This window comes from Plasmodium vivax, chromosome 3 (assembly GCF_000002415.2).
Source record: "Plasmodium vivax chromosome 3, whole genome shotgun sequence".
NCBI lineage: Eukaryota > Apicomplexa > Aconoidasida > Haemosporida > Plasmodiidae > Plasmodium > Plasmodium vivax.
The window spans coordinates 557171-581375 of NC_009908.2; the positions used below are offsets into that span (position 1 = coordinate 557171).

Genomic DNA, 24205 nt, shown 5'->3' on the forward strand with positions numbered 1-24205 from the left:
AAAAAAAAAAAATAAATAACTAGCTAAAATAACTAGCTAAATGACTTTGTAAGTAAAAGCGTAAGAACAGTTCCGCGCACGCGCCCCACTAATTAACAGCGTCTCCTACTGAAGCGGCACACCCCTGCTACTTTGCCACATTTGGACACATTCACACTTCTGTATCATTCGGAAAAAGCTGCATTTTTTGAAGCCACACACAATTTTCAACTCAGCAACAGTTGCGCAAAATAATTGAACAACTTTTCAAATCATCGTTTTGTCGGCACTCCATTCGAGAGGGACACGGGCGCCTTGGCACTAGCGATAAAGAAGTTAAGTGATAAGTGCACCCCAGTAAGAATGGTTAATTTTGTTTCTACCCCTCCTTACGAAGAGGGGAATACATTTTTTAAAATGAAAAAGACAAAAGGTCCCTAAAATTGGAAAGCATGAAAACACCTTTTGCTCAAACGCAGTGGGTCATTTATTTTTTATTTTTTTCCCTCCACCCCTTTTTGTAGAACCTTTTTCATAACAATGCAGACCATTTGGTGGAGTTAAACGAGCTACGGGAGTATAAGCGGCTGTACAATTGAAATGAAAAATAAAGAAAGGCGCGCCCCGTGCGTTTAAACCATATCTGTATCGTTTGCTTCAATTTATTTATTTTTTTTTTTTTTGCTTTATTTTGCAGCATGGCTGAAAAGGTGAAGAGGTACGAAGTGGCGGCGTATTCGTATAAAAACCAAATACGAAATTTAAAGGTATGAAAGATAGATAGATTGATAGATAGACAGTTCAGCGCAATTTTGCTCCTCTATAAATGGGCACCCTTTCGAAGGGGGTGCACCACTGCAGTGGTTAGACAAAAACGGAATTGCTGCTACCAAATGGAGGGGTCCTCCAATAAAAAAAAAAAAATAAATAAAATAAAATAACCCCGTCGTTTTCTTCTTCCCCTCTTCGTAGAGAAACCAACTCCACGGGGGAGACGTGAACATACAGCTGATAAACGTCTTCATTAACGCCATCTGCGATATAGTGCAGCACATCTGCTCGGATGTGCGCTCCCCGGGTAAGGACGCACCAAGTAGACAAAAAAGGGAAAAAATGCTGCATACGCCCGAATGTGAAAGCGAACATGAGAGAGAATATGAGAGCGCACACGAGAGCGAATACGCGAACATGCGGACGGCTCCCCATTTTGCCCCCTCAGTCTTGGCCCTCCTCCCGCTAATCCATTCCATACTGAATTCGATCACCGTGGTAGGAAGAATCAACGGCGCGTAGTTATATATGCTCACGTATCCGCAGTGGCTTGCGCATAGGTAGCCCCGCAAGGCGAAGCCAAAGCGCTGACGAGGGTTTCCACCCTTTTATGTGTCTCCCCCCCTGAACACCTCTCCCCAATTCCCCGTCGACACCTTTTTAGAGGGATAAAAAAATATACCGGTGCACAAAGCTGATACATGCAGTGTTAACCCAGATAGGAGGTACATACGTGGGGGAGGAAGCGGAAGCTGAAACAAAGGACGAACTTCCTCCCCACAAATTAGAAGACCTAGAGTGGATAGCCGCCGAAACAGACGATAAGGGGTGGCTAGCCATTTCTGACAGGTGGGAATTATGCAAGAGGGATTTAAAATGGCTGTGTGTGAAGACAAACAACAGGTCGTGGTTGCTGTATAGGCACCTCTGGGAGCACTGCTCCGATGATCTGAAATACGTATCGGTTCTATTTGATGATAAAGAGTGGCTACATCTGCATAACGTTTGGAAGTTCATTCCCCTCAGTTTGAAATTAAGGGCTATCTCGTCGAAGGACCCAAGTGTCTGCAAGCCGTCCCTAACTGAAATGATCCTAAAGGATGATGACATTTATAGGGACAATACATTACCGCATAGTTCTCACTTGTTGAGTAAGCCCAACGTGTGGAGTGATCCCCATTTGGGGGGTGGCCTTTCACCCAAGTGCTTTCCACACAGCCGGGTGGGGACATCCCCCCATAGGAATAGCACTAATTGGTACGCAAGTGCCCCCCTGGGGGGGAAAGAAAATAAAAAGTTGTTATTACTTCGTAGTGAGGTTGAACGGGGGGAGAATTTCGCAAAGGAGTCATTCCGAAATGGAGTGCCTGGCGTGGAGAAGGGAACCCCTGAAGGAGGGGTCCGCAAAAGTGCAAACTTGTTGAGACCCTCTCCTGTTAGCCGCATCAAAAAGGATAGTAACTTTGTAGGGAGAATGCTTTACTCGGGTAATTCAGCACAGGGGAGAGTACCTCGGCCACGCCTCGCCCCAACCCCCCCTTCGAAAGGTGAAGGTTGGAAGGGTGAAGATTGGAAGGGTGCAGGTTGGAAAGGATTGTCAACCGGAAGAGGTGTTAGCAGAACATTGGCAGCGCAGAGCAGGCATGAAGACGAAGGAGATCATATAGCAGTCTCATGTGCTGAGAGAGAGGTCAATCGGGTTGGCAGCCTGGGAAGAAGTAAATACCCCAGTGAGACCCATGTGAAGGGGATTTCTAACGAAAAGGAAGCCCAGGCAGATGTGCCTAAAAGGGGATTCACCCCGAAAGTTACTCCAAAGGGTGCTAAACAGGGTGGTGTGCACCCAGTTGAGAGGTATGAAGAGGGGTTGGCCAAAAGACAGGAGAGTAAAAGTATCATGAGGGGTAAAATATTTCTGCCCAAAGTGCCAACCGGGGGGCCGCCAACCGGAAATGAAGAAAAACAAAGCTGCTATTATAAAGGCACCGTGATGAGTGCCAAGGAGGTGCCACAAAGAAGTGGCCTCTCAGTTGAGCCCCACATTTTAAAAGAAGGGAGCAAACAAACTGGGGTGAAAGGTACAGATGAATTGAACACCTTGGGGGAGACTACTCTTCATAGTTTGAAGGCAGGCGTAGCTCGTAGACCCCTGCCACCCCCTCAGAAGGGAAAGATTGTGCCAAAAGGGAAGGGACCCCAGTTAGGGGCATATGCTCCCATTCTGAAGCATCCATTTAATGGGAAAGGCTCAGAAGCAGAACAGGGCGGTAGTAACAGCAGTTTTTCCGCACAAATTGGAAGCGTGAAGATGTCGAATGGGAAGTTGGAGGGGGTCACCTCGAAGGGGAAGAATGCCCCAAAGAAAATGCCACCCCTTACAGGCGCGTTAAAAGGCCTTCTAAAAATGAAGGAGCCAAATGGGAAGAATATTTCTGGTTTGCTGAAGAGAGAAAGCTTGAGCGAAGGTCCGCTGGATTTAAAAAAAAGTGGCAGCATTGTGCACTTAGACGAGGTGGTCATCCCCACGTCGAGTGAAGACGGTGGTACAGGTAAGGGCGTTATGAGTGTGCGTGGGGGCTTAGAAGCGATAAATGTTGGCCAAAGCGGAGGGCGTTTCTCCCCCTTTCGAAAGTACCCCACTCATGGAAGTCTTTTTTTTTTTTTTTTTTCTTTTCAGAAGAGGAGATCCACGCGGGTGTGTCGCAGCGGGGGGAAAATCCAAAGAAAGTAACGCGGAGGGAGAAAAAAAAAAAAAAAATAAAAAATAAAAAAAAAGGCCCAACCGTTTGGCCTCCCCAAGTTTGCTCGCTTCCCCGTGTGCACACATGATGACGCGAAGCGGTCTGTTCTCACGAGCAGCACCGGCATCGCGATGCCGCGGCGGTTGCTTGCTGCACCCCACGAGCGCACCCACAATTACCTTCCTCACTTTGCAGGCGCCCAAGGGGAGCTCTGGCACGTATTTCTCTGACCTGTTTAATGCTTTCAATTTCACGAGAAATGGAAAGTTGGGAAGGGCATCGAGCCACAGTGCTGACGCGGGGAGGGAGGAGCGGAGCAGCGACTTGGGCACCCCTGGGGAAGGGAGAAGTTCCCAGCAGAGCGGGGGTGGAAAGACAGATGGTGACGCAGATGTAGACACAGATGACAATGTAGGTGACAACGTAGATGGCAACGCAGATGACAGCGCGAACTGCGGTTTGCATCCCATGGGGAGGAGCCTAGAGGAGCATTCAACGAAGAGGGACTTCCTGCAGGTTAAGAAGTCGGTGTCGATTGATGGGGCGGCAGGCGATGTGGGTATTCAGTTTCAGGGTGACCCACTGACCAAAGCGATTGGCCACCTGGGCCAAAGCAACACAAAGGGGCTCCTCTCCCCCATTTTGGAAAAACCCATGCAGAAGTTCCCCCCACGGAAGAGTGGCGGTACGAGCGGCATTCTGCAAAAGGTCCTGGAGGCCGACTTGGCTCACCTGAATTATTCCAATACGCGAATGACTGCAGACGAAATTTCCAAGCATAAGAATGCGTCGCTCCATATAACTGTGAAGAGGAAGGCGTCCTTGTCGTCGTTGAAAATGAAAACGGTGCCGAAGCGGTGAGCTTGGGGGAGTCTCCAGGTGGGGCATCCCGGGTGGTGCCGCTCCTGCCGCTCCAACCGCTCCAACCACTCCTACCGCTCCTACCGCTCCTGCTAAATGTAGCATTTGCATAGAATGGCTGACCCGCTGGGCACCCACAAAATGTTTAGCCCTTTCGAGGGGTCCATAGCATGGCTAGCTTCACTCGAAAAAAAAAAAAAAAAAATAACGCAGCTAAAATGCAGGTGTTACGAATTACATCCGTCCACCCGGTAGTTTTCCCCCTTAAGTTACAACCGCGCAGTGAGTAGGGGGTCCGGTCCTCTTTTACAACCTGGGGGGGCACGTTTAACGAGATTGTCCGTTTCTCCCCATTTGATAACTTCCCAATTGATAACTTCCCAATTGATAACTTCCCATTTGATAACTTCCATTTGGATAACCCCCCATTTTGCTGCCCCCATTTTGCTGCCCCCATTTTGCTGCCCCCATTTTGCTGCCCCCATTTTGCTGCCCCCCATTTTGCTGCCCCCCATTTGAATACCTGCACACAGCGGGCGTGCCGGGCGTGCCCCTCCCTGCCGGCGCGCGGGAAACCAGGACGAACCTACCTGAGCATCTTAAAAAGGAGGGGCCCGCAAGCTGCGAGCAGGATGCCGCATATGTCCGTAAAGGAAGAAGACAAACCAAAAAATATTTTCTTCGATTTATTGCTAATTTCGTTAATATTTCTTAGCGATTCATTTTTGAGGTTTTGCAGCCTTTTGTTTGGAAACAGATTTTCCTTTTTGCGCCTCTTAATGACTGAATCACAGGCTTTCACGATTAGGAAGTTCCTTAGGGTTTCCATGGTTTCACTTGGGATGGGTCTATTACTGGGGTGGCCATTTGGTTGTCCTTTGTCGTTGCCATGGCTACTACCGCTGCTTCTACTACTGCTGCTGTTGCTGCTGTTGCTGCTGTTGCTGCTGTTGCTGCTGTTGCTGCTGTTGCTGCTGCTGGTTGGTATACCCACATGTGGGGCACCTTCGTAGGGATGGCCCTTCGCGTCCACAGTTTGGAGATTGCCCCGCTGACTGGGGGCGCCTCCTTCATCAGGGACCTCCCCGTGAGTCCTTCCCAAGTTGCTCCTTCCAATTTTGTACAAAGATAAGAGGCCGTAAAAGGAAGAAAGCAGATAGGGAACAACCAAAATGGAGCAGTGCACAGGGATGTCCTTCCAGATGGCACAGTTTTTGAAGCAAATCGAGCAGAGGGCACATATAAAAGCCATACACCCAGAAGGGTGTATGAGAACAAAGCTGAGCAAATTTAATGTTTCCATTTTGTTGGCAATATTTTTTAAAAACTGATGAGTTAGAAGATTGGAAAGGAAGCAGCCGCATATGAATAGGGCGCCAAACTGTAGGGACCCAAATTGTCTTTCGAGAAATCTAGAGGCCAAAAAAAAAGTGGCTAGCTGAACTGCACACTGTAGGACATTTTCATTAGCGAAAAATGGAGACGTCAAATATTTGATGTTGAAGAGGTCAGCCAGTACAGAGTTAAGTCCACTTCTCTTGCGTCTTTCCATTGGGTCCTCTTCAAAATCGTGAATTATAAAGTAGCCATCCAGACGGTCCAGAATTTCGTTTACCTTTTGCTGGATGCTCCACTCGTCTTCGCAATTTTTCAAATTGTAAATTAAAAGTTGGAAGAAGGACGAAATGCCCACCATGCCTAGAACGATGCCGGTCGTCACGCACGGGAAGGAGTTTCGCTCTGGGTAGTACATGGACGTTTCTGCGCTTTTCCCTCTGCAGCGGTCTCCCCCGATGGAGCGGTCTTTCCCTCCGTTGCACTCACCCCTTTCACGCCTTCCTCCAAACGGCTCTGCTTTGCCACCTTTGCCATCCGCTCTATGCCTTGCCGCCTGCAACGGATCTCCCCTCTTACTGCAACCACTGTGGGGTCTTCTCAAACTCTCCAACACAGTTACGCCTCTTAGCTTGGGCCCGCGGCTCCGGTAGGGGACCCCCCCAGGAGGGAGCAACTTCCCCCAGGCGCACCTCGACAGGTAGTTATGTGGTGCATTTTTCCCCCTCAAATGGTGAAACATTTTCCGCACAAGGGGCGCAGAATTTCCCTGCGAGGGGGACACGTCCGTTCGAAGTGGCTACGTCTGTTCGAAGTGGCTACGTCTGTTCGAAGTGGCTGCGTTTTTTCGAAGTGGCTACGTCTGTGCGAGGCGGTGCCAAACTTCAGCTTTTTCGGAAAGCCCTCCCCCTATTCAACTTCGCTCAAGTGAGAGGCATCGCTCATTCTTTGTCAAGTGGACACTCACATGTACTCTCAAAACGGGCTCGCAAAGTGGTCTCGCAAATTGGGGTGATGGTTCTCCCCTGGGTGTTTGCCACCCGCGCGCAGGAGGGCACATCTGGGTAGTCCTCTGAAAGGACCGTTTGCGCGGTTCAAACAGTGGAGCCAGTTTCACGTTGCCACGAGCTGCGCCGCTGAGCCAGCTCGCCTCCTAAAAATGTAAAAAGAGGAGAGTCCCCCTTTTGCATCCACAACGTGGAAAGTCGGTCGAAAAAACAAAGCGGGGAAATTTCGCTGTGCAATCCGGGCATAACACAAATCAAAGTGCGCCAAGCGCAAAATCTACAACGCACACGTACAGGCAAATTAAAAAGGGAGAGAGTAAAAAGCATTTCAAGTGAGGCGACTGAAGCACATTGTGGGTGAATCTCATTGCTGCGAAACGCTAAAGGGGGCGTCATGTTTTTGTAGGGAGGGGGAAAATGGAAAGCCGCGAGGGTAGCATTTTCCTTCCTCCCCTTTGCTGCTCTCCTCTTCCCTTGCCCAGTCTGGAAGCGCACTAGGCTGTGGGCAAATCAGGGCCCGAGCCGAGGCATGTAAAGGCGTAACAGAGTTGGAGAGGGGGGCAACATGCGCAGGTACCCCGGGATGCACTCGCAGGTATTCTATTCTTCCCACTCGGTTCGCAAAGAACACATTTCTGGTGAAGTTAAAAAGAAGGGGGGGAATAACGTGGCACCTCATCTTGCATGTTGGTAGTGGTGCTGCTACCGCTGCTGCCGCTGCTATCGCTACTACCGCTACTACCGCTGCTATCGCTACTACCGCTCCTACCGCTGCTCCCGGGGAGGGGGCAAATTGGACGGCGCCCCTTCCTTCCCCATTTCGGAAAGAACGAATCACTTTCCCCATTGGCGTCGCCCGGTTGAAAGGAGCTCCAAAAATGCGTGCACCTTCACATCACAGGAAGTAGGACCTGAATGGCTAGTCGAGCATCCCGCGGCACACGCACGTGTAGATATACGCACATGGGTGCATCAACATGTGGACAATCTGTATTCCTCTTTTTTCCGTGTGCGTGGCGGCCGCCCTCCATCCCCCGTCACACCAAAGGGTCAGCCTCCCCAGCGTTGTCATTTTCGAAGGAAGAAGCCTCGCTGAGGGTTTCTGTGCTTATTCGTATTTTCTGCCCCATGTGTTCGTCCTTCAACTTCTTCGCGACGCGCACTATGCTCGTGGAGGGTTTGTACTTGGCTTCTTTGATCCAGGCCCTGAGAAGAGACGGGAGGGGAGAGTGGAAAAGGGAAAGGTCATGGAAAAATGGGGAACCATAAAGCACACCAAATGGGCCAAATAAACAGGGCAGCGAAAAAATGAGGAGGGAACGTTCGCCCCTGTCCACGCGAACAACGTCATTTTGGGGTGTTCCTAGAAGGGGACCACACTTCTACGCCTCCTCCTCCTCCTCCCCCTGCGGGTGTCCCCCCTTTTCACGTACTTAAAATCGGACTCCTTCAGCTTTGAGTAGGAATGGTCGTCGTCTACCACCTCCAGCCTTCCCTTGCCCAAGGGCATGGTCGAAATGAGTTTGTCACAAACGCTCATGGGGGTGGTCGTGTCCCTAGAGCCATGCACAATTATTACGTAAGGGAATGAGGACAAGTCGGTTTCTAAGTTGTGCGTGAATTTCTGGAAGGTCTTCACAGAGGGGGATACCAGCACCTGTGGGGAGGGCCTCGGATTCAAGTGGGTTGTCATAGCAGAGAAGCCGCGGTTATGCTTAGCAAAAGCGCGCCATGGCGTCTACACATTTAAGAGGTGAATACGGGGAGGGGGGGGGCGTATTATCCACCCCAGTTTAGCTTTCCCTTACGAGGGGCTTCTTCCCATTCCTGTAGCTCAGATTCATGGCCACCACTGCCCCGAAGTAAATCCCAACAATCACATCTGGGTTATACATCTTCACCTTCTGCTCCGCTTGCTTAATGGACTTCTTCATGATGTAGTAGAGAATTAAATGGGACCCGATGAAGTATATGACTATGACAATGACGATCTGCAGGTGGAGAGTAAATGGTTTCCCAAAAGTGAGACGGTCAGCAGAGGAGGGGGTTGGGGGGAAGGAGGAGGCTTCCCTTTTGCGATTTGTTTCCCCTGTTCGCGCCGCAGAAGTTCTTTGGTCACACATAGGTGCATGTGTTACACCTCCCCATCCATCCACACACAAAATGGTATCGTTCTGCCCACTCACCGACAAAGCCACAGTTATCGAAAAGAACAGCAAATCTGAAAACTGGTAGGACACGTAAATGTTAAACAGCATGACGCACACGATGAAGAGAAGGAACAGAATGAAGGAGCTGATGCTGCGCTTCTGATTTATGCTGGCCACCATCAAGTTCTTTTTCCCCACGGCCTTTTCGATCAGTTTTTTCTTCCGGCTTTCTCCAAACACGTGAAATCTGTCAGGAAAGGGGGGGGGTCATAGGCACATGGTGAGTCGTTAGCAAATTGTGAGTCATGTTAAAGGGGTGTTTTTCTGCCGGTAGTGCCGACCAGCGGACGGGCGCTCGTATGTGGATGGACACTCGCTGCGCTGAAGGGGAGCGGCATTTTCTCACCCATGAATGTACAGTATCTTTATATTTTCCTTCATCCTGCACACAGTGTCGTGGTGGATGTGTTGCGTGTATGGGGTCCTCTCTCCGCCGGAGCAGCTGGCGCGTGGCAAGAAGGGTGGACGTGGGGACAAAATAGTTGGGTTGGGCCTGTCCAATTTAATCCCCTTTCAAAATTAAAACCTTTTTAAAGTGAAATGTGTGATGTAATTAAAAAAAAAAAAAGATAAATGAGCAAAGATTGGAAGTAAAACATGTGCAAAGGGGATACATCCTCCTGCTAAGTATGAGCCATTTCGACATGAACTGCAGCATTTGTCATATTTTTACGCACATCAAAATGTTGTAAGTTTAAAAAAGGTAAAATGGGAGAAGAGGAACACGAATTGGAGTTTTAGCAACCTGGGGAGTGTAATTTTACGATGTCTCTTTTTTTTTTAAATATATACTGTTAAACGTGGCTACTTGTTCTTATTTTTTTTTTTTTTTTTTTTTTTTTTTTTTTTTTTGTTCAGGTAAAAATTGCAAATTAGCGAATGTAGAGAATACTTTTGGCTAGTTGTAAAACTCGCGGGTATTTTTTTTTCTTTCTTGTTAATGCAAAGTGGGGAATTTTGTTTTTTCTAACCTGGACAAATTATGACGTTGTTTTGTTCGTTGTTTCCTTTTTGGTTACTCTTTTTTGTGAAGAGCGTCCATGCACATTTTAAAACGCTTTATTTTTTCCTTATTCCATGTTCATAGGGGAAAGAAAGAAAAAAAAAAGGAGGAAACATCATTTATTCGCTGATTTCCCAACTATGACAACGCATTCGGTTAAACCCTTTTAAGGAGTGAACGGCGCGTCCACCAGGAGAACGCTAAACGGATTGGCAAAAGGGGGGCAAGCGAGCCCCGAATTTTCGCTGCGTCACACGTGAAGAAGTGTGTGTGCATACAGCACATGTGCGAATTTTTCACAGTTCCGAGCGGTGCTGTAGTTGTCGAAGTTGTCGACGTTTCTGATCAACTGCCAGTGGTAGGAGGCCCCTTCGCGTGCCTTTCGGGAAGAAATTCCGAATAGGTGGCCTTTTTTTGGGGAGGGGATTTTTACACCCACGTAGCTGTAGAGCTATGCGTACATAAGAGTGTGCCTTAATATGATTTTTTCCCCTTAAGTGCTTAAACGCTGAGGAGGAAGCACCTCATGCGCTGTCTTTAACGCGAATCGTGAACGAGGGAATTTTTTTGCCTTGTGTTTACTCTGATGAACGGAAAAGTAGTCAACGTTTTTACGTAGCTCCTGAAAGGGCTCTGGGTGAGCCTTCCTTTAACCTTTCGGCCATTTTCCAAATGTAGGAGCTGTTCTGTCCCATAAGAGTTCAGGTGGGAATAAGCGCAACGCAGTTGTGCGAGTTGTAAAATTTGAGCATGAGGTGATACAACGGCGAAATGTGTGCAATGTGCAAAATTTAACCCAGGGAAAAGAAAAAATGAGAATTTCCCTACGTTGATGATAATATGTGACGCAGCTGTCTTTTTTAAAAGGTTGCTTCGAATGGAATGTGACGTGTTTTGAAATGATAGCCAGGATGTTTTCTTCTTGCGAGTTTCATTTTTGTGAGTTTTCTTCTTACCCTCGTGTCCCCTCCGTGTGCATGCAAAAGGGGGAAAAAATAAAATTCCTTAAAATGCACAATTCAGCGAAAAGAGGGCAACTGCAGGGAATTAAAAAAAAAAAAAAAATTGAATTGTCTATTTGTTCGCTCGTCCTTTTTTGTATAACATGTGAAGGCATAAATGCTGACGCTTTTTGCATGACAGAAAAGGAAAAGAAGTTTGCGCGTTTGCTCGCTTGGGAAATTTTTAAGATTTGATGTTTTATTTTTCGCTGTATTGTAGCTCTTTCTTTCGCGCACTTTACCTTCGTTCTGCTTCGTCCGCTTCGTCCGCTTCGTTCTGCGTTGGCTTGGCTTGGCTCCCCCGTGCAGCCTTCCCTGCTCTGTTTCGCGTCGCAAAGCAGTACCTCTGCAAACATACGAATTTTTGGAGATTGCCGCAGCGACGTTGTAAATGCGAACGAAGCTTAAATGGGGTGATATGCAGACTGGCTCTTTTGTTTTCCCGCAAGTGGCGAATTAAGGACATGTCGAAATTTTTACCTGACTTTTTTTTTTTTTCCCCCATAATGGCTGTTTAATTCAGAATTTTTTCCTGAATTTTTTTTTTTTTTTTTTATTTTCCCATAATGGCTGTTTAAAACAGAAATTTTTAGCTGACTTTTTTTTCCCTCCCCCCCTTTTCTTGGCTTGTTCGTAAAAACAACACAACGCCAGGGAAAAGTCAATTTGCCGAATTTGGTTGCACACATAATATTGCGGAAACTTCCGAACATTTCGCTGCATTTTTGTCCTTATTTTTAGTAGAGTTTAAAATGAGCGCGATTTAACAAGAAAGAAAAAGAGGATGAAAAAAAAAAAAAAAGCGCGTAAAATAATGCCAACAAGTGTGGTATACACAATAAAGCTTAAAGCTACCCCCCACGTGTGTTTATAGGCCCCCACAACAGCCTGCACATAGTTGGCCCCACACTTTGCACATCCCCTTGACGCCATGGAAGAACCAATAAAGATCCTGTATCTTCACATTTACGAAGATAAGAAAACGAAGAAAATTAGAAAACTGTTGGAGGAGAATTACGGGAAGGATAACGTAATTTCTTCTAAGGACAAGTCAAGAGTTGTGGACATTATAATTCTGGTCGTCATATACTTCTTATGCTTGTGCTGTATTTTGCTCATATTTCATTTCCTATTTGCAAACATCCCATATATCTACAAGCTAATCATGCCATGCTTCTTCGTCACAATGAGCGTTTTTTTTATTGCCTCCACGATTATTTACGAGATTTTGTACCGCCGTTGTTTGGGGAAGGCCAACAAGCTGTTCGACACGCTGAAGCCGAATGTCATCGTGGGCTACCAGTTCGGGTGCATTTTGGCCATGCACCTGTCTGGCGCGCGCGTTCCGATGGTAACACAGAGGGGGGGCGGGGAAGCGGTTAAGCAGCGAAGCAGTGAGGCGGCGGTTACTCTCCGTTTAACGCGTTGCCACAGGGCCGTTTCGCCGCTTAACCGCTTCACCGCTTAACCGCTCTGCCTGCTGAGTAGTGCCCCTTTTCCCCCGAACGGGGTTCAAAAGTTAGCGGTGGGAAGGTGAACCCCCCGACTCGATTTCCCCGCGCCCTTGGCAGTTTGTCCGTCTACTCATTTTCGTATATCTCCCCCACCTCCCCCTCAGGTGTTAATATCCCCCGTGCAGGAAAACATCTTCTCCTCAAAGATAAGGAAGAACATAAACATACGGGACTACCCCTACATCATATTTGTCCACTCCACGAAGGATACGAAGAGGAACCTAAGCAAGACTCTAGAACTTGTAGAGTCGATCAATAAGCAAAACTGTCGCGTGGAGATAGTAGAGGAGGGATGCAACTTGGAGCTGATGAGTGCATCCGACTATAAGAACTGGGTGGACGAGGTGTTCTCGCAGGGGCAGGAGGTTGGCAAGAACGCGGCCCCCAGCGGCACCACGGTAGACGAGTCGATGTTTAAAAGTGATGAGTAGGCTCACCGCAATAGTGTGGTATGCGCATGTCAGGGGGGGGTGCACACAAATTGGTGCATTTTGGCTTTTTTTATGGGGGGGAATTTTTCCCTTCATCGTGCTTGCCCCTTTGGCAGCTTCCAAAACGCGCAACGTTTGTTGCTCCCAGGGGGTAGGAGTTGCCAAAGTGGAGAAGTGGAAGAGTTGAGAAGTGGAAGAGTTGAGAAGTGGAAAAATCGCAAAATGGAAAAATCGCAAAATGGAAAAAGCGCAAAATGGAAAAAGCGCAAAATGGAAAAAGCGCAAAATGGAAAAACCGCAAACTGTGAAAGGCGCAAACTGGCCACGTGGCGAAAAAACGGATGCTGGGTGGAACACGTTTCCCACGCGGACACTTTTCTTTAGTGGCTACTCACACCTGCTTTCATTTTGCTCTCCCTTTTTTATTTACTTTTTTGCAAAAGAATATTAAAACACCATCGACATGGGAAGGAGCGGTGTGTTAACATCGCCTCCCAAGTTGTGCTGCCGCCTGAAGATGAACAAATTGGTTTTTAAAAAGGAAGAGGCGCCGTAAAAAGGAGAGTGCTGGGGGGCGGGGCGGACACGCGGACAAATGGGCAAGCGGAAAAAAGGGCACGCGGACAAAGCTTCGAGTTCCTCCCCCTTCTGCTTCGCCCGTTATGCTTCCCATGGGCGAAATATTTCTGGGGGGCAGTCTCTCACCGGACCAGTTTGTGCAATTCGATTGGCACATAAAAAAAAGAAGCCAATGTTTAATTCGATCCCCTCCTATAGGTTTCTTTTTTTTTCTTGTGGGAAAAAATGGCAAAATATTTTTTCCTTTTTTTTTTTTTTTTGGAGTACCCTTGCAAAAAAAAGGTGCACAAGGGAGGTCCCAGCAATCACAACCTTGAAGGGGGAAAAAAAAAAAAAAAAAATTTAGCGACCTCGCCGAGTAGCACCATTTAATTTGCTTAAGCATAGCCACTGTTGGGTGAAATTTTAACGCAAAAGGAAACGCCGCTAACACTGCTAACGCTGCTAACACCGCAGTTGCCTAGCCAGCTAGCCGTTTTTCCTTGACATGCTGCGAAATAGGCTCACCTTTGGCCCTCGCTCAGAGAGTAGCTCCTTCTACCCCCTTCGCCCCCCCGCCGCGCCAACCGTAAGTTGTGGCACACGTACATTTTGCAGCACATAAACGCTTTGTAGCACATCTGCTTTTTGCAGCATATGTGCCTTTTTTGCGAAGCGGTGGGGGCAACGGATTGGAGGCGCATGCAGTAGAGGCGGCCTAACCTTGTAGCGATTGTTGGAAGCGGCCTGACCCTGTAGCACCCCTTGCCAACGCTGTAACAACCCCTGGCTAACCGCTCGATCGCGGCCGACTCCTCCACCCTTGTGGCTTCCCCACGCACGTGCCCAAAATGGTCGAAATCAGGCTGAAGACGAAGCACACGAGCTGCGAATTCCAGCTGGACTTTAACGAAGTGAAGCTGCCAGATGATGTGAACATCCTAAAAGACTTGGAGCATGAGCTACAGAATTCTATTTACCATTTGAAACGATCGAACGAAGAAATAAAGAAATTTGATCCGGAAGGTGCCGACCAGGAGCTCCTCATGGCACTGAATGAGAATAAGTTTTCCTTATGTAGGAAGGAGGAACGCCTACGTATCATTAAAGAAAAAATAGAAATTTTAGATCCCCCTCTTCCTGACTTTGTGGGTAGAACGAATTCCATACCCACCTCAATGTTATGCACAAGGGAGGGGAGCCAGCGCGTGGGAGTTGCTCATATGGTCCTCTGTGGGTTAGACGATGAGTACTTGAGTGGTTCCGAAGGCAACGATGTGTTAATGGTGAATGGTTCGAATGGGGAGCTCTCCAGCGAAGATGCTGCTCCGTTCGACGAGGAAACGGAGGAGAAGGGGAATTCTACGCCTCCGCCAGGGACACTCGGGGGTGGGGGCATTTACCTGTGAGCAGTAGCCTTGCGTGTGGGCAAAGCGGCATCCACCCGTTCAAGCGCCCATTTTATTATCACCTCGTCACGTCGCCACGTCGCCACGTCGTCACCTCATCATCATTTTTTTTTTTTTTCAATTTTTAAGTCGCGGGGGAGACACGCTGGGGAGCGCCTCACCACGGGCGCGGTCCAAGCTGTGGGCAGCCGCACTGCTACGCAGATGAGTGCGCACCCCTTCGTCTACACCCCACTTCGCCGCCTCAATGTAAACGAGTGCCCAAATTGAACAGCCAACTGGGGGGCGCCACGTGTGCCACAGGGGAGTGTACACGCGCCCCTTTGCAAAAAAGAAAATAAAAAAAAAAAAAAAAAAAAAAAAACTTCAAAAGGTTATGCGGTTAGAAGGGTGAGTGGTTACGTGGGTAGGGGGCCAAACGGCTAAGTTGCCGTAAGGCCAATTGGCTAAGTTGCCATAAGACTAATAGGCTGAGTTGCCATAAGGCTAATAGGCTGAGTTGCCATGCGGCCAAACGGCTACATGACCAAGTGAGCACCTTCCCGCCCGTCAAAACATGACGTCGAAAAACATAGTCAGGAAGGTGTAGGAAATGTAGCACTGCAGGAAGAAGTACAGCACTTCGAACGCGAGGACAAAGGAAAAGAAGAAGGCGAAGACGCCACTCGTCATGGTGGCCAGTATGAGCTTCATCAGCTCGCCGAAGACGCAGAAGGCCATCAGCGGCCGGACGGCCTAAAAGGGGGGAGAAGCGGATATCGTGTGGTCCCCGTTTACCTGAACCGTTCAGGCAGTTGCGAAACAGGCGAAAGGTGCAACAATTGCAAAAACTGCACACACACGCCTGCTCGCGAATCGGCGCTCCCGCGGGGGCCTACCTGAAACGTCGTGCGGGCCATGTAGATGAAGAAGAAGCGGTAACTCAAAATATACTTGATGGTGAATTTGGTCATGTCGATCGGATTGACGTAGTGGTTTAGGGCAGGCAAGCTTCTCATCAGTTTGAGCGGCCCGACGTCTTCCCGTAACCTTTCGCTGTAGTATTTGTACACCTCCTTTTTGTCTCCCCCGAGGGGTCTGCTCACCGGCTTGGCGGTTCCGTACCTCTGGATGAGGCAGCCCATGGCCTGCGGGGGGGAGGTAAAGAGAAGGCATGCAAGGAAGAGGTGCGGGGAAGGCACACGGGAAGGCACACGGGAAAACACACGGAAAAACACACGGGAAAAACATACGACGGGGGGAGTCCCCGGGCTCCGCACAGCCGCTCCGCGAGTTCGAAGCTGCTCAACTGCTCAACCGCTAAACCGCTAAACTGCTAAGCTGCTAAATCTCTGCCGCGTCGTTCTGCAGCTGCGGGGGCCTGCTGGCCTTACCGATGAGTAGGCCTTGTACGTGTTCAGGACGAGGGCGTTGCTTCGCCACAGGTGGGGGCCGATCCTGCAGTGGGGGGAGGATGGCAAGAAATGGGTTGCGGGTTGGCTGCCAACGGGGGGGACAACTCACGGCCAGGCGAATGGCACACCGGGGCATGTTAGTCCCTTTGTCCTTTTCTCCCGTTCTCCTTTTGGTCCGTTCTCCCTCTCTTTGCTCACCCCCCAGTCAGTTTCCCAAACACATTTCGGCTCATCTTGTCAGGCGAGGTGGGCACTTGCTGGCGGACTCATCTGCATTCGGTTCCTGCGCATGCGGTGAGGCGAGAGTGAGAGGAGCCTACTGTGATAGAGCGCTGAACTGTTACACGAGGTTTCCCTTTGAGGCTGAGCAACTGGCAGAGGCACGCGCGCCAAGTAGAGAAAGGGAAAAAAGAAAAAAAAAAAAAACACATACATATGTATATACATACATGCATGCATATATATATATATATATATATATATATATATATATGTGCATACTTCTTATGTACATCCTGTGGCGTGTGGGGGGCCACGGCAAATCCCGAGGGGGGGAGTAATTTTTTACCAAGTGCCGATCGGTGAAGGCCCCCCAAAAAAAAGGAAGCAAAGATGAGGTGACTCAGTTACACGGCGGAGAGGTGCAGCGCGGCTTTAGGCACGTCGTTTTTGGGGCGGCGTGGGGCCCATGTGCACACGCGAGGGGAGGGGCCACAAACATGGGGGCAAAAAGGGGCGAAGCGAGTCAAAAGGAACTGCACCAAAATGAGCTTCACCAAAATGAGCTGCGCCAAAGGGAACCGCATCGCGACTAGCCAAACTACACAGCGGGGAAAATAAAAAAAAAAAAAAAAAAAAAAAAAAAAAGTTCAAAAAATGGAAGGGGTTCCCACTAGTACGTACACCTGTTCTGTAGGGTTGCCGCAGGTCGGTTGGTCTGGCAGGAAAAAAAAAAAAACACTCCCATGTGTATGCCATGTGTATGCCATGTGTATGCCACGTGTATGCCACGTGTATGCCACGTGTATGCCACGTGTATGCCACGTGCACGCCATGTGTATGCCACGTGCACGCCATGTGTATGCCACTTGTATGCCGCGTTTATATGCACACACGTAGTCGCACAATGGCGCGACAACGCGGCGCAAGGAGGCGGCCCCCAAGCGAGCAGCCAAGCGAACGACCAAACGAAGGAAAGAAATTCACTTCCTCCCGAATGGCAGCGCAAGGACAGGTCAACTGCCCAGATTGACGAAGCGTCTTCCGCAGGACCAGGAGGGGCTTTTCCGTTTGGCAAATGTACACGTCTGCGTTTGTACCTCCCCAGGCGGAAGAGACCTACACCTCCACGTATACATTAACGCGTGTGCGTTTACTTGCCCTTTCCACCAAAGGGGTCCCTCCTCCACGGTGTTAACAAACGAAATAGCAGCTTAGCACAGCACGTCTTCGCTTCTCAAAATAGAGACAGTCCACGGAGAGGTGTAGCAAAAAAAAAAGAAAAAACAAAGTAGTTACAAAGAGGAAAACATATAGCCGCTTGAGCTCTCCCTCTTCACCTAAAAGGAACCAGCTACGACATCCCCCCCCCAAAAAAAATGAACAAATATGAAAAGATCAGGGACATTGGGAAGGGGAACTACGGGAATACCATTCTTGTGCGCGACAAGAAGAACGACCAGTAGGTGTTGTTAAGCGGGCGTAGCAGCGTGGCCTGCCGCCGAACCAACCAGTTAACCGTCCACTGATCGGTCCACTGCGCACTCCTGCACACCGCCGCGCTCGCCCCTTCCTTCTCTCCCCCCCCCCCCCCCCCGAAAGCTACGTGATGAAAATAATTAACATATCTCAGATGACCCCAAAGGAGAAGAGGCAGTGTTTGAAGGAGGTGGAGGTAGCGTCGCGGAGAGAGGCAAAGCGGCAGTTCAGAATGGGTCTACGTGCGAACGTGTGTGTGTGCTTATGTGCACGCGTCTACCTACGTTAAGACCCTTCCCCAAATGAACACACACCCATGCACACACACACCCCCGCAGCTGCTGTCCAAGCTGAACCACCCCTTCATCGTCAAGTACATCGAGAGCTACATAGAGGGGGACACGCTGAGAATCGTCATGAAGCACTGCAAAGGTGGGTCCAGCGGAGCACTTGGGGGAGCGCACTTGGGGGGAGCGCACTTAGGGTTCCTGCGAGAAGTGAGCACGTCTGTCCCTCTTCATCGCGATTTCCCTCTCCATTGTGCTCTCCATCGAGATCTCCCTCTCCATCGCTTCCTTTCTCTCTTTTTCGCTTCCTTCCTTTCTCTTTTTTTTTTTGTTTTTTTCCCACCCAAGGCGGAGACCTCTACCACTACATACAGAACAAGAAGAAGCAGAACACCCCCATAAAGGAGACGCGCATCCTCATCTGGCTGACTCAAATTTTGACGGCGCTTAAGTTTTTGCACTCCAACCACATCCTCCACAGGGGTAAGGCGGCCGCAGGAGGTGTTGTAGTGAGCCCGCATGGGTAGGGTTACCCTCCCCAATGTGAGCACCTCCCCAATGTGAGCACTTCCCCAATGTGAGCACTTCCTCCCCCCCCTGATAGACATGAAGTCTCTGAACATCCTCATCGATAACGACAAGCGAGTGCGTCTGTGCGACTTTGGGATCTCGAAGGTCCTCGAAAATACGCTTGACTACGCCAACACGCTGATAGGGACGCCCTACTACTTAAGCCCCGAGCTGTGTAAAGATAAAAAATACAGCTGGCCCTCCGACGTCTGGGCCACGGGCTGCCTCATTTACGAGCTGGCCACCTTCCGCACGCCCTTCCACTCCACCAAGGGGATTCAGCAGCTCTGCTACAACATTAGATACGCCCCCGTAGGTGCTTCGAGGGCTGCCGATTGGCAGCGAGGCGGCGTGGCAGTGAGGCGGCGTGGCAGTGAGGCGGCTTGGCCGATTGGCAGCGTGGCAGCTTTCCCGCTTCCCCGCTTCCCCGCTTCCCCGCTTCCCCGCTTAGGAGAGCTTCATCGGCCACTTCTTCTTCCCCCTCCGCCACACCCTCTGCGCTCTCCCCCCACTGCCCCTCCACCCGTGGCAGATCCCAGACCTTCCGAACATTTACTCTAAGGAGCTGAATAACATCTACAAGAGCATGCTGATTCGGGAGCCCAGCTACCGAGCCACCGTGCAGCAGCTGCTCGTCTCCGACATTGTGCAGGTGAAATGGGGGGCGGCGTCTGCACCACGTCAACACGTCTGCCCCACGTCTGCCCCACGTCAACACCGCTTCTGCATCTCAACGTCACTTCCATACCACTTCCCCCCCCGCAGAGACAACTGAAGCTGCTGATTGAGGAGAAGATCCGGGAGAAGCAAAACATGAAGAGGCCCCTAAAGGAAAAGCCCGCGGCTGAAAACGAGGGGCCGGGTGCAAATGAGCAGGAGGTCAAGACGCTGCTCCTGGACGTCGTCGACGCGTGAGGTGCTGCGGTGAGGGGGCAGGTTTGTGGGCCGAAGCCTGACTGGTCGACACTGCTAACCACTGCCCGCCCAGCTTGACATGACCGGGTGTTACCCCCGAGGGAAGCTTCGCCGAAAAAAAAACGTCCAAGTTGGGGAAATCCACGGAGGGGATCGAAGCGCTGCAGAGTTGAGCTGCTCGTTCATTTTATTATTTATTTTTTTTTTTATTATTATTTCTTTTTTTTGCTGTCCCCCTTTTGAGGACTGGACGGGCGCGTTGGTTTTTTCAATTTTATTTTTTTTTTTAACTTTATTTTTTACTTTATTTTTTTTTTTTCCCCCTGATGTTACGCACATGTATGTATTTCCCGCAGGGGATAGCGGCGCTAACTTTTTTTCCTCCCCTTTGCTGCATTCATTTTCTAAAGTAGATGCGCTGGGGAAGTGGTTGCTCGGGGAAGCGGTAGCACCGGAGAAGTGGTTGCACTAGAGAAGCGGTTGCACTCCGAAGGGGAGAGTATCCCAGGTGACTTGGTCCCTACACTGTGCGTTCTGCTCAGATGCGCATGCGTCAAGGTTAGGCACATTCCGTTGCAGCGACCATCCCAACTGTGGAGTGAGTTTTACCTGCGCTACGCTGCTGCACTCGGTGGGTTTGTACCCTTTGGCTGTCGTTACCATTTGCATTCACCACGGTGAGGGAAAATCGGTCGTCTAGTGTCACTCCCCGTTTGGTTGCTTCTCTCATGGGGCGTCGCTAAATCGGTGGAGACGCCACGCGTAGGTTACACACAAGTGTAAGAAGAGGCACAACTGATGTTTTAAAAATGGGAAGCATAGCCTCTTATAGGAGGCATACCACCCATTGGGAGCTTGCCTCATCGGATGTTACCCTTTTCTTGGCCGCACGTATCACCAGGGAAGACCCCCACTTGCGTTTGTTTCGCCCCCCTGAGTGGTGTAGCAGCAAAGTGGTGATTCGTTCCTGGTGGGGAGGGGGGCAGCGGTGTTCCTCCTACGTAGTAACAGAGGAGAGGCGCTCCTCATTATAGGGACTACCCGTGGGTGTGCGCGGGGAGGTTTTTCCCATCTCGTCCACGTGAATATGCATGCACGGGTAGGCTTTACATATGTGGGTGCTTTTCTCCCTTGGCAGCGGAGGTGCCCCGCATGAAGAGGCCAAAGAGCCCGAAAAAAAAATGCTCCCCCAGTTGGCAGATATTGCTAAAGTGGAAGCACCTCCGTGCAAAGGTACAACTGAGAGTTAGTGTGGTCTCAAGAAAAAAAAAAAAAAAAAAAAAAAAAAAAAAAAAAATCACAATTTTGTAGTATCTTCCATCGCGTTCGCTTGAGTGACTTTTTTTTTTTTTTTTTGGGGTTCAGGGTAGTTGTTTGCGGAGCGTCCTCTCCCAGTGGATTTTCCCCCAACGGGTTATCCTGAGAAGCGCTACCCTGCGCAGCGGCGGTGAATGATCACCTCCATCTCGAGGCGACTGCAAAAGTGTAGGCCCGGCTGCTGACCGCGGAGAGGCGCTTTTAAACGTGTAGGCCCGGCCGCTAACCGCGGAGAGGCGCCTGCTTCATGCGGACCAGCGTGCATGTGTATAGGATGACCCGCATGAGGGCCCCGACTTGACGCCCTCCACGTTTGCGCTGTGGGGGCGTGGCAGCGGGTAGCGGCGCGGTTGGCGGCAGGCCGAGCGTCCCTCATTTGTTTAATTAGTTATTCATTCATTTGTTTTTTTTGTTGCTCATTTATTTGCCCGCCAACCAGGTGCATGCCGCTAACTCCCCCAACCAGGTGCACGCCGCTCCCCGCTCCCCGCTCCCCGCACACCATGGCGGCGCCGGTCAACATCGACGTGCCGAAGCTGATCCTGGACAACGGGGGGGGGCTGATCAAGGGGGGCGTCCTGCCGAGCTACTCGCAGATGAGCAACTCCCAGGGGGACGAAATAGAACCCAAATTCATAGTGCCCAATTGCGTTGGTCAGGTAAGAAAAAAAAACATCGTGCATATAAGTGACGGCTGCTATAGCATATGCGAGTACTTCTGCCACAGGCCCCACGTGGATGGGCTGCTGCTCGACTTGGAGATGCAGACGAAGATTTGGGAAAGGATTTTCTCTTGCAAACAAACAGTTGGGTTTAAAATAAAAGACATGGCCATCTGCATTACCGAGTCATATCTCACCCCGGCCTACATAAGACAGGGAGTTATAGAGCTTCTGTTTGAGTACTTTAATTTTAACCAAATCGTTGTGGTCTCGTCTCAAACGATGCTTCCCTTTTCCTTCATCGGACTTAACTTGGGGCAATATGACATATTAAATCCCCCCATTTTCCCCTTACCCAGTTCGAGGGGCAGAAAGGGAGAGTCTTCTAAGAGGAGGCGGAGGATGGGCGGTAAGTCCCTCACCCGGAAGAGCCACAGCCCGAGGGAGACCCTGCGGGGGGAGTGGGAGGGCAGTTGCCACAGGGATGATGCGGATTTGAAGAGTGAGGGGGGGAGGTGGCCAGCGGGCGAGTTGCACGAGGAGTGGGGGGAGGAGGAGGAAGATGTAGCAGTGGGGGGGGCAGACGTAGCAGTGGGGGGAGCAGACGTAGCAGTGGTGGGAGCAGATGTAGCAGATGTGGCAGTGGGGGTGTCCAGCCGAAGCGACCCCGTCTGTGAGGTTAAGAATGAGAGGAACGGGTTGGAGAGCAACTTAACGAGCAGCATGGAGAGCAGCTTAGCGAACCGCTTAACGAGCCCCCCCCAGCGGGGCGGCGCACCTGGGGAGGAGGACCCCCCCGCGGACAACGGCGCGCTGACCAACAGACACATCTTCGTGAGGAACATCGAGTGCTATAACAAGTACACGCAGCGAGTGTACCTGGAGGAGGGCTTCCGAGGGGAGAGCTGGCAGCAGCACCACTTCGATGGCTTCTTCACTTGTGGCGGAGGCCCCTCCCCCAGCAACGGAGTGGTGCGCACTCTGCAGAGCAACAGCTACCTAGGAAACAACTTCTGCGTGCAAGACCCAAACTTTTTGCTGCCAGATCAAATTGACCTGCACCACAGGTACTACGAACCCAACTGTAGGGACCTTCAGAACTTCCAAAGCCATTTTAACAGCAGCTATGTGGAGAGCTTCTACAGCCAAGTGCTCAATGGGAATTATAATTTATCTCTTAGGAACCCCTGCGCTCTTTATGTAGATGTGGGGTTCTCTCACACCTATGTGCTGCCCTACATAGAGTATAGGCTTATAGAATATGCCATTTTACGGACCAAGGTCTCCGCGTCTATTTTAAATACCTATTTGAAGAACGTGCTGTCGTATAAGCACGTGAATTTGGAGCACAACGAGTTGCTGGTGGAAAATGTTAAGGAGCGGGCCTGCTACGTGTCGCTGGACTATGAGCGGGACTTGGAGCGGGAGCGCGCGCGCCTGGAGGAGGTTAAGCGGCAGCGCGTAGAGGAAAGGTTGGCCGGGGTTAGCGGCGAGGTTAGCGGCGGGGTTAGCGGCGGGGTTAGCAGCCTAGTCACCGGGGAGGAGGACCCCCCCAAGGGGGAAATCAAAAGGGAGGGACCCCATTCGAGTGGAAAAGACGAGGCCAACCCCACCACTGGGGGTAACTCCCCCCAGAGAGATGGTAGGAAGAAAAAAAAACGAACGCAGCCCCACCTCTTCTACAGTTACAAGCTAATTGATTATAACAACGCCACGAAGAGGGAGATAAGCGATGTGTATGATACGTTGAGGACCAACAGCTCGAACGATTGCATTTATGTGGACTCCGACTGGGATGACCAGATGGAGTTTTCCAATCACAGGGGGGGAGCAGAAGAGGGGAGAGCAGAGGAGGGGAAAGAAGAAGAGGGGAAAGAAGAAGAGGGGAAAGAGGAAGAGGGGAACGAACATGGGGGGACCGCGGGTAGGGACGACCATACGGACCGCCTTACTAACCGCCATACAGACCGCCATACGGGATCCCCTCACACCAAGGCCGCTTGGCAGCGCCCGTCCGCGGAGAGCAAAAACGACGTCATCAACCTGACGAATGAACGAATAGCCATCCCAGAGGTCCTCTTCAACCCGAAGGATATTAACCTGGAGCACTGCAGCATCGTCGAGCTGATCTACAGGTGCATCTCGCTACTGCCCAAGGAGATTCAGAGGTACTTCCTGGCCCAGATATACATCTCAGGGGGTTCTACGAAATTCACAAATTTTAAACATAGGCTATATAAGGAGCTGCGCGGCATGTTCCCCAGCGAGTGGGACATTAACATTTACTCTCACCGGAACGGCCTCTACAGCAACTACATCGGCACGTACGTCTGGCTCAGCGACCATAACATTTACAGCTACAACGTGATTACGCGCGAGCAGTACTTCAGCCACGGTCAGGGTGGATAGGCGGTTGGTTGGGCGGATAAGCGGTTGGTTGGGCGGATAAGCGGTTGGTTGGGCGGATAAGCGGTTGGTTGGGCGGATAAGCGGTTGGTTGGGCGGTTGAGCAGTTTGGCTGCCCGCTCATCAACTGCCGCCC

General features: G+C 50.4%; 7 protein-coding genes across 7 annotated transcripts; 4 read left to right on the top strand and 3 right to left on the bottom strand.

Moving 5' to 3' along the window:
• Positions 1-677: 677 nt before the first annotated feature.
• Positions 678-4352, top strand: PVX_096395 (hypothetical protein, conserved; the record flags this gene model as incomplete). The annotated part of the gene is made up of 7 exons (XM_001612781.1): positions 678-746; positions 952-1057; positions 1199-1248; positions 1415-1901; positions 2298-3299; positions 3428-3477; positions 3687-4352. The coding sequence occupies 7 exons, from the start codon at positions 678-680 to the stop codon at positions 4350-4352; spliced, it is 2430 nt and encodes an 809-aa protein (XP_001612831.1).
• Positions 4353-4938: 586 nt separating this feature from the next.
• On the bottom strand, positions 4939-6048 carry PVX_096390 (hypothetical protein, conserved; the record flags this gene model as incomplete). Its single annotated transcript, XM_001612780.1, has 1 exon — positions 4939-6048. The coding sequence occupies one exon, from the start codon at positions 6046-6048 to the stop codon at positions 4939-4941; it is 1110 nt and encodes a 369-aa protein (XP_001612830.1).
• Positions 6049-7731: 1683 nt separating this feature from the next.
• Positions 7732-9285, bottom strand: PVX_096385 (hypothetical protein, conserved; the record flags this gene model as incomplete). Its single annotated transcript, XM_001612779.1, has 5 exons — positions 7732-7900; positions 8128-8351; positions 8503-8685; positions 8881-9091; positions 9251-9285. 5 exons carry the CDS (start codon positions 9283-9285, stop codon positions 7732-7734), a joined length of 822 nt encoding a protein of 273 aa, XP_001612829.1.
• A 4587-nt stretch (positions 9286-13872) lies between these two features.
• Positions 13873-14968, top strand: PVX_096370 (hypothetical protein, conserved). The gene has a single exon (XM_001612778.1). It carries the CDS (start codon positions 14263-14265, stop codon positions 14818-14820), a length of 558 nt encoding a protein of 185 aa, XP_001612828.1. The 5' UTR covers positions 13873-14262; the 3' UTR covers positions 14821-14968.
• Positions 14969-15369: 401 nt separating this feature from the next.
• Positions 15370-16447, bottom strand: PVX_096365 (hypothetical protein; the record flags this gene model as incomplete). Its single annotated transcript, XM_001612777.1, has 4 exons — positions 15370-15555; positions 15699-15947; positions 16194-16257; positions 16413-16447. The coding sequence occupies 4 exons, from the start codon at positions 16445-16447 to the stop codon at positions 15370-15372; spliced, it is 534 nt and encodes a 177-aa protein (XP_001612827.1).
• A 1365-nt stretch (positions 16448-17812) lies between these two features.
• On the top strand, positions 17813-20095 carry PVX_096360 (serine/threonine-protein kinase NEK4, putative; the record flags this gene model as incomplete). Its single annotated transcript, XM_001612776.1, has 7 exons — positions 17813-17895; positions 18036-18108; positions 18251-18344; positions 18548-18682; positions 18804-19081; positions 19302-19421; positions 19535-20095. The coding sequence occupies 7 exons, from the start codon at positions 17813-17815 to the stop codon at positions 19682-19684; spliced, it is 933 nt and encodes a 310-aa protein (XP_001612826.1). The 3' UTR covers positions 19685-20095.
• A 1409-nt stretch (positions 20096-21504) lies between these two features.
• Positions 21505-24072, top strand: PVX_096355 (hypothetical protein, conserved; the record flags this gene model as incomplete). The annotated part of the gene is made up of 1 exon (XM_001612775.1): positions 21505-24072. The coding sequence occupies one exon, from the start codon at positions 21505-21507 to the stop codon at positions 24070-24072; it is 2568 nt and encodes an 855-aa protein (XP_001612825.1).
• Between the last annotated feature and the right edge of the window lie 133 nt (positions 24073-24205).

Coding starts and splice junctions, on each gene's coding strand:
- PVX_096370 (XM_001612778.1), top strand. CDS start 14,263: ATGGTCGAAATCAGGCTGAAGACGAAGCACACGAGCTGCGAATTCCAG.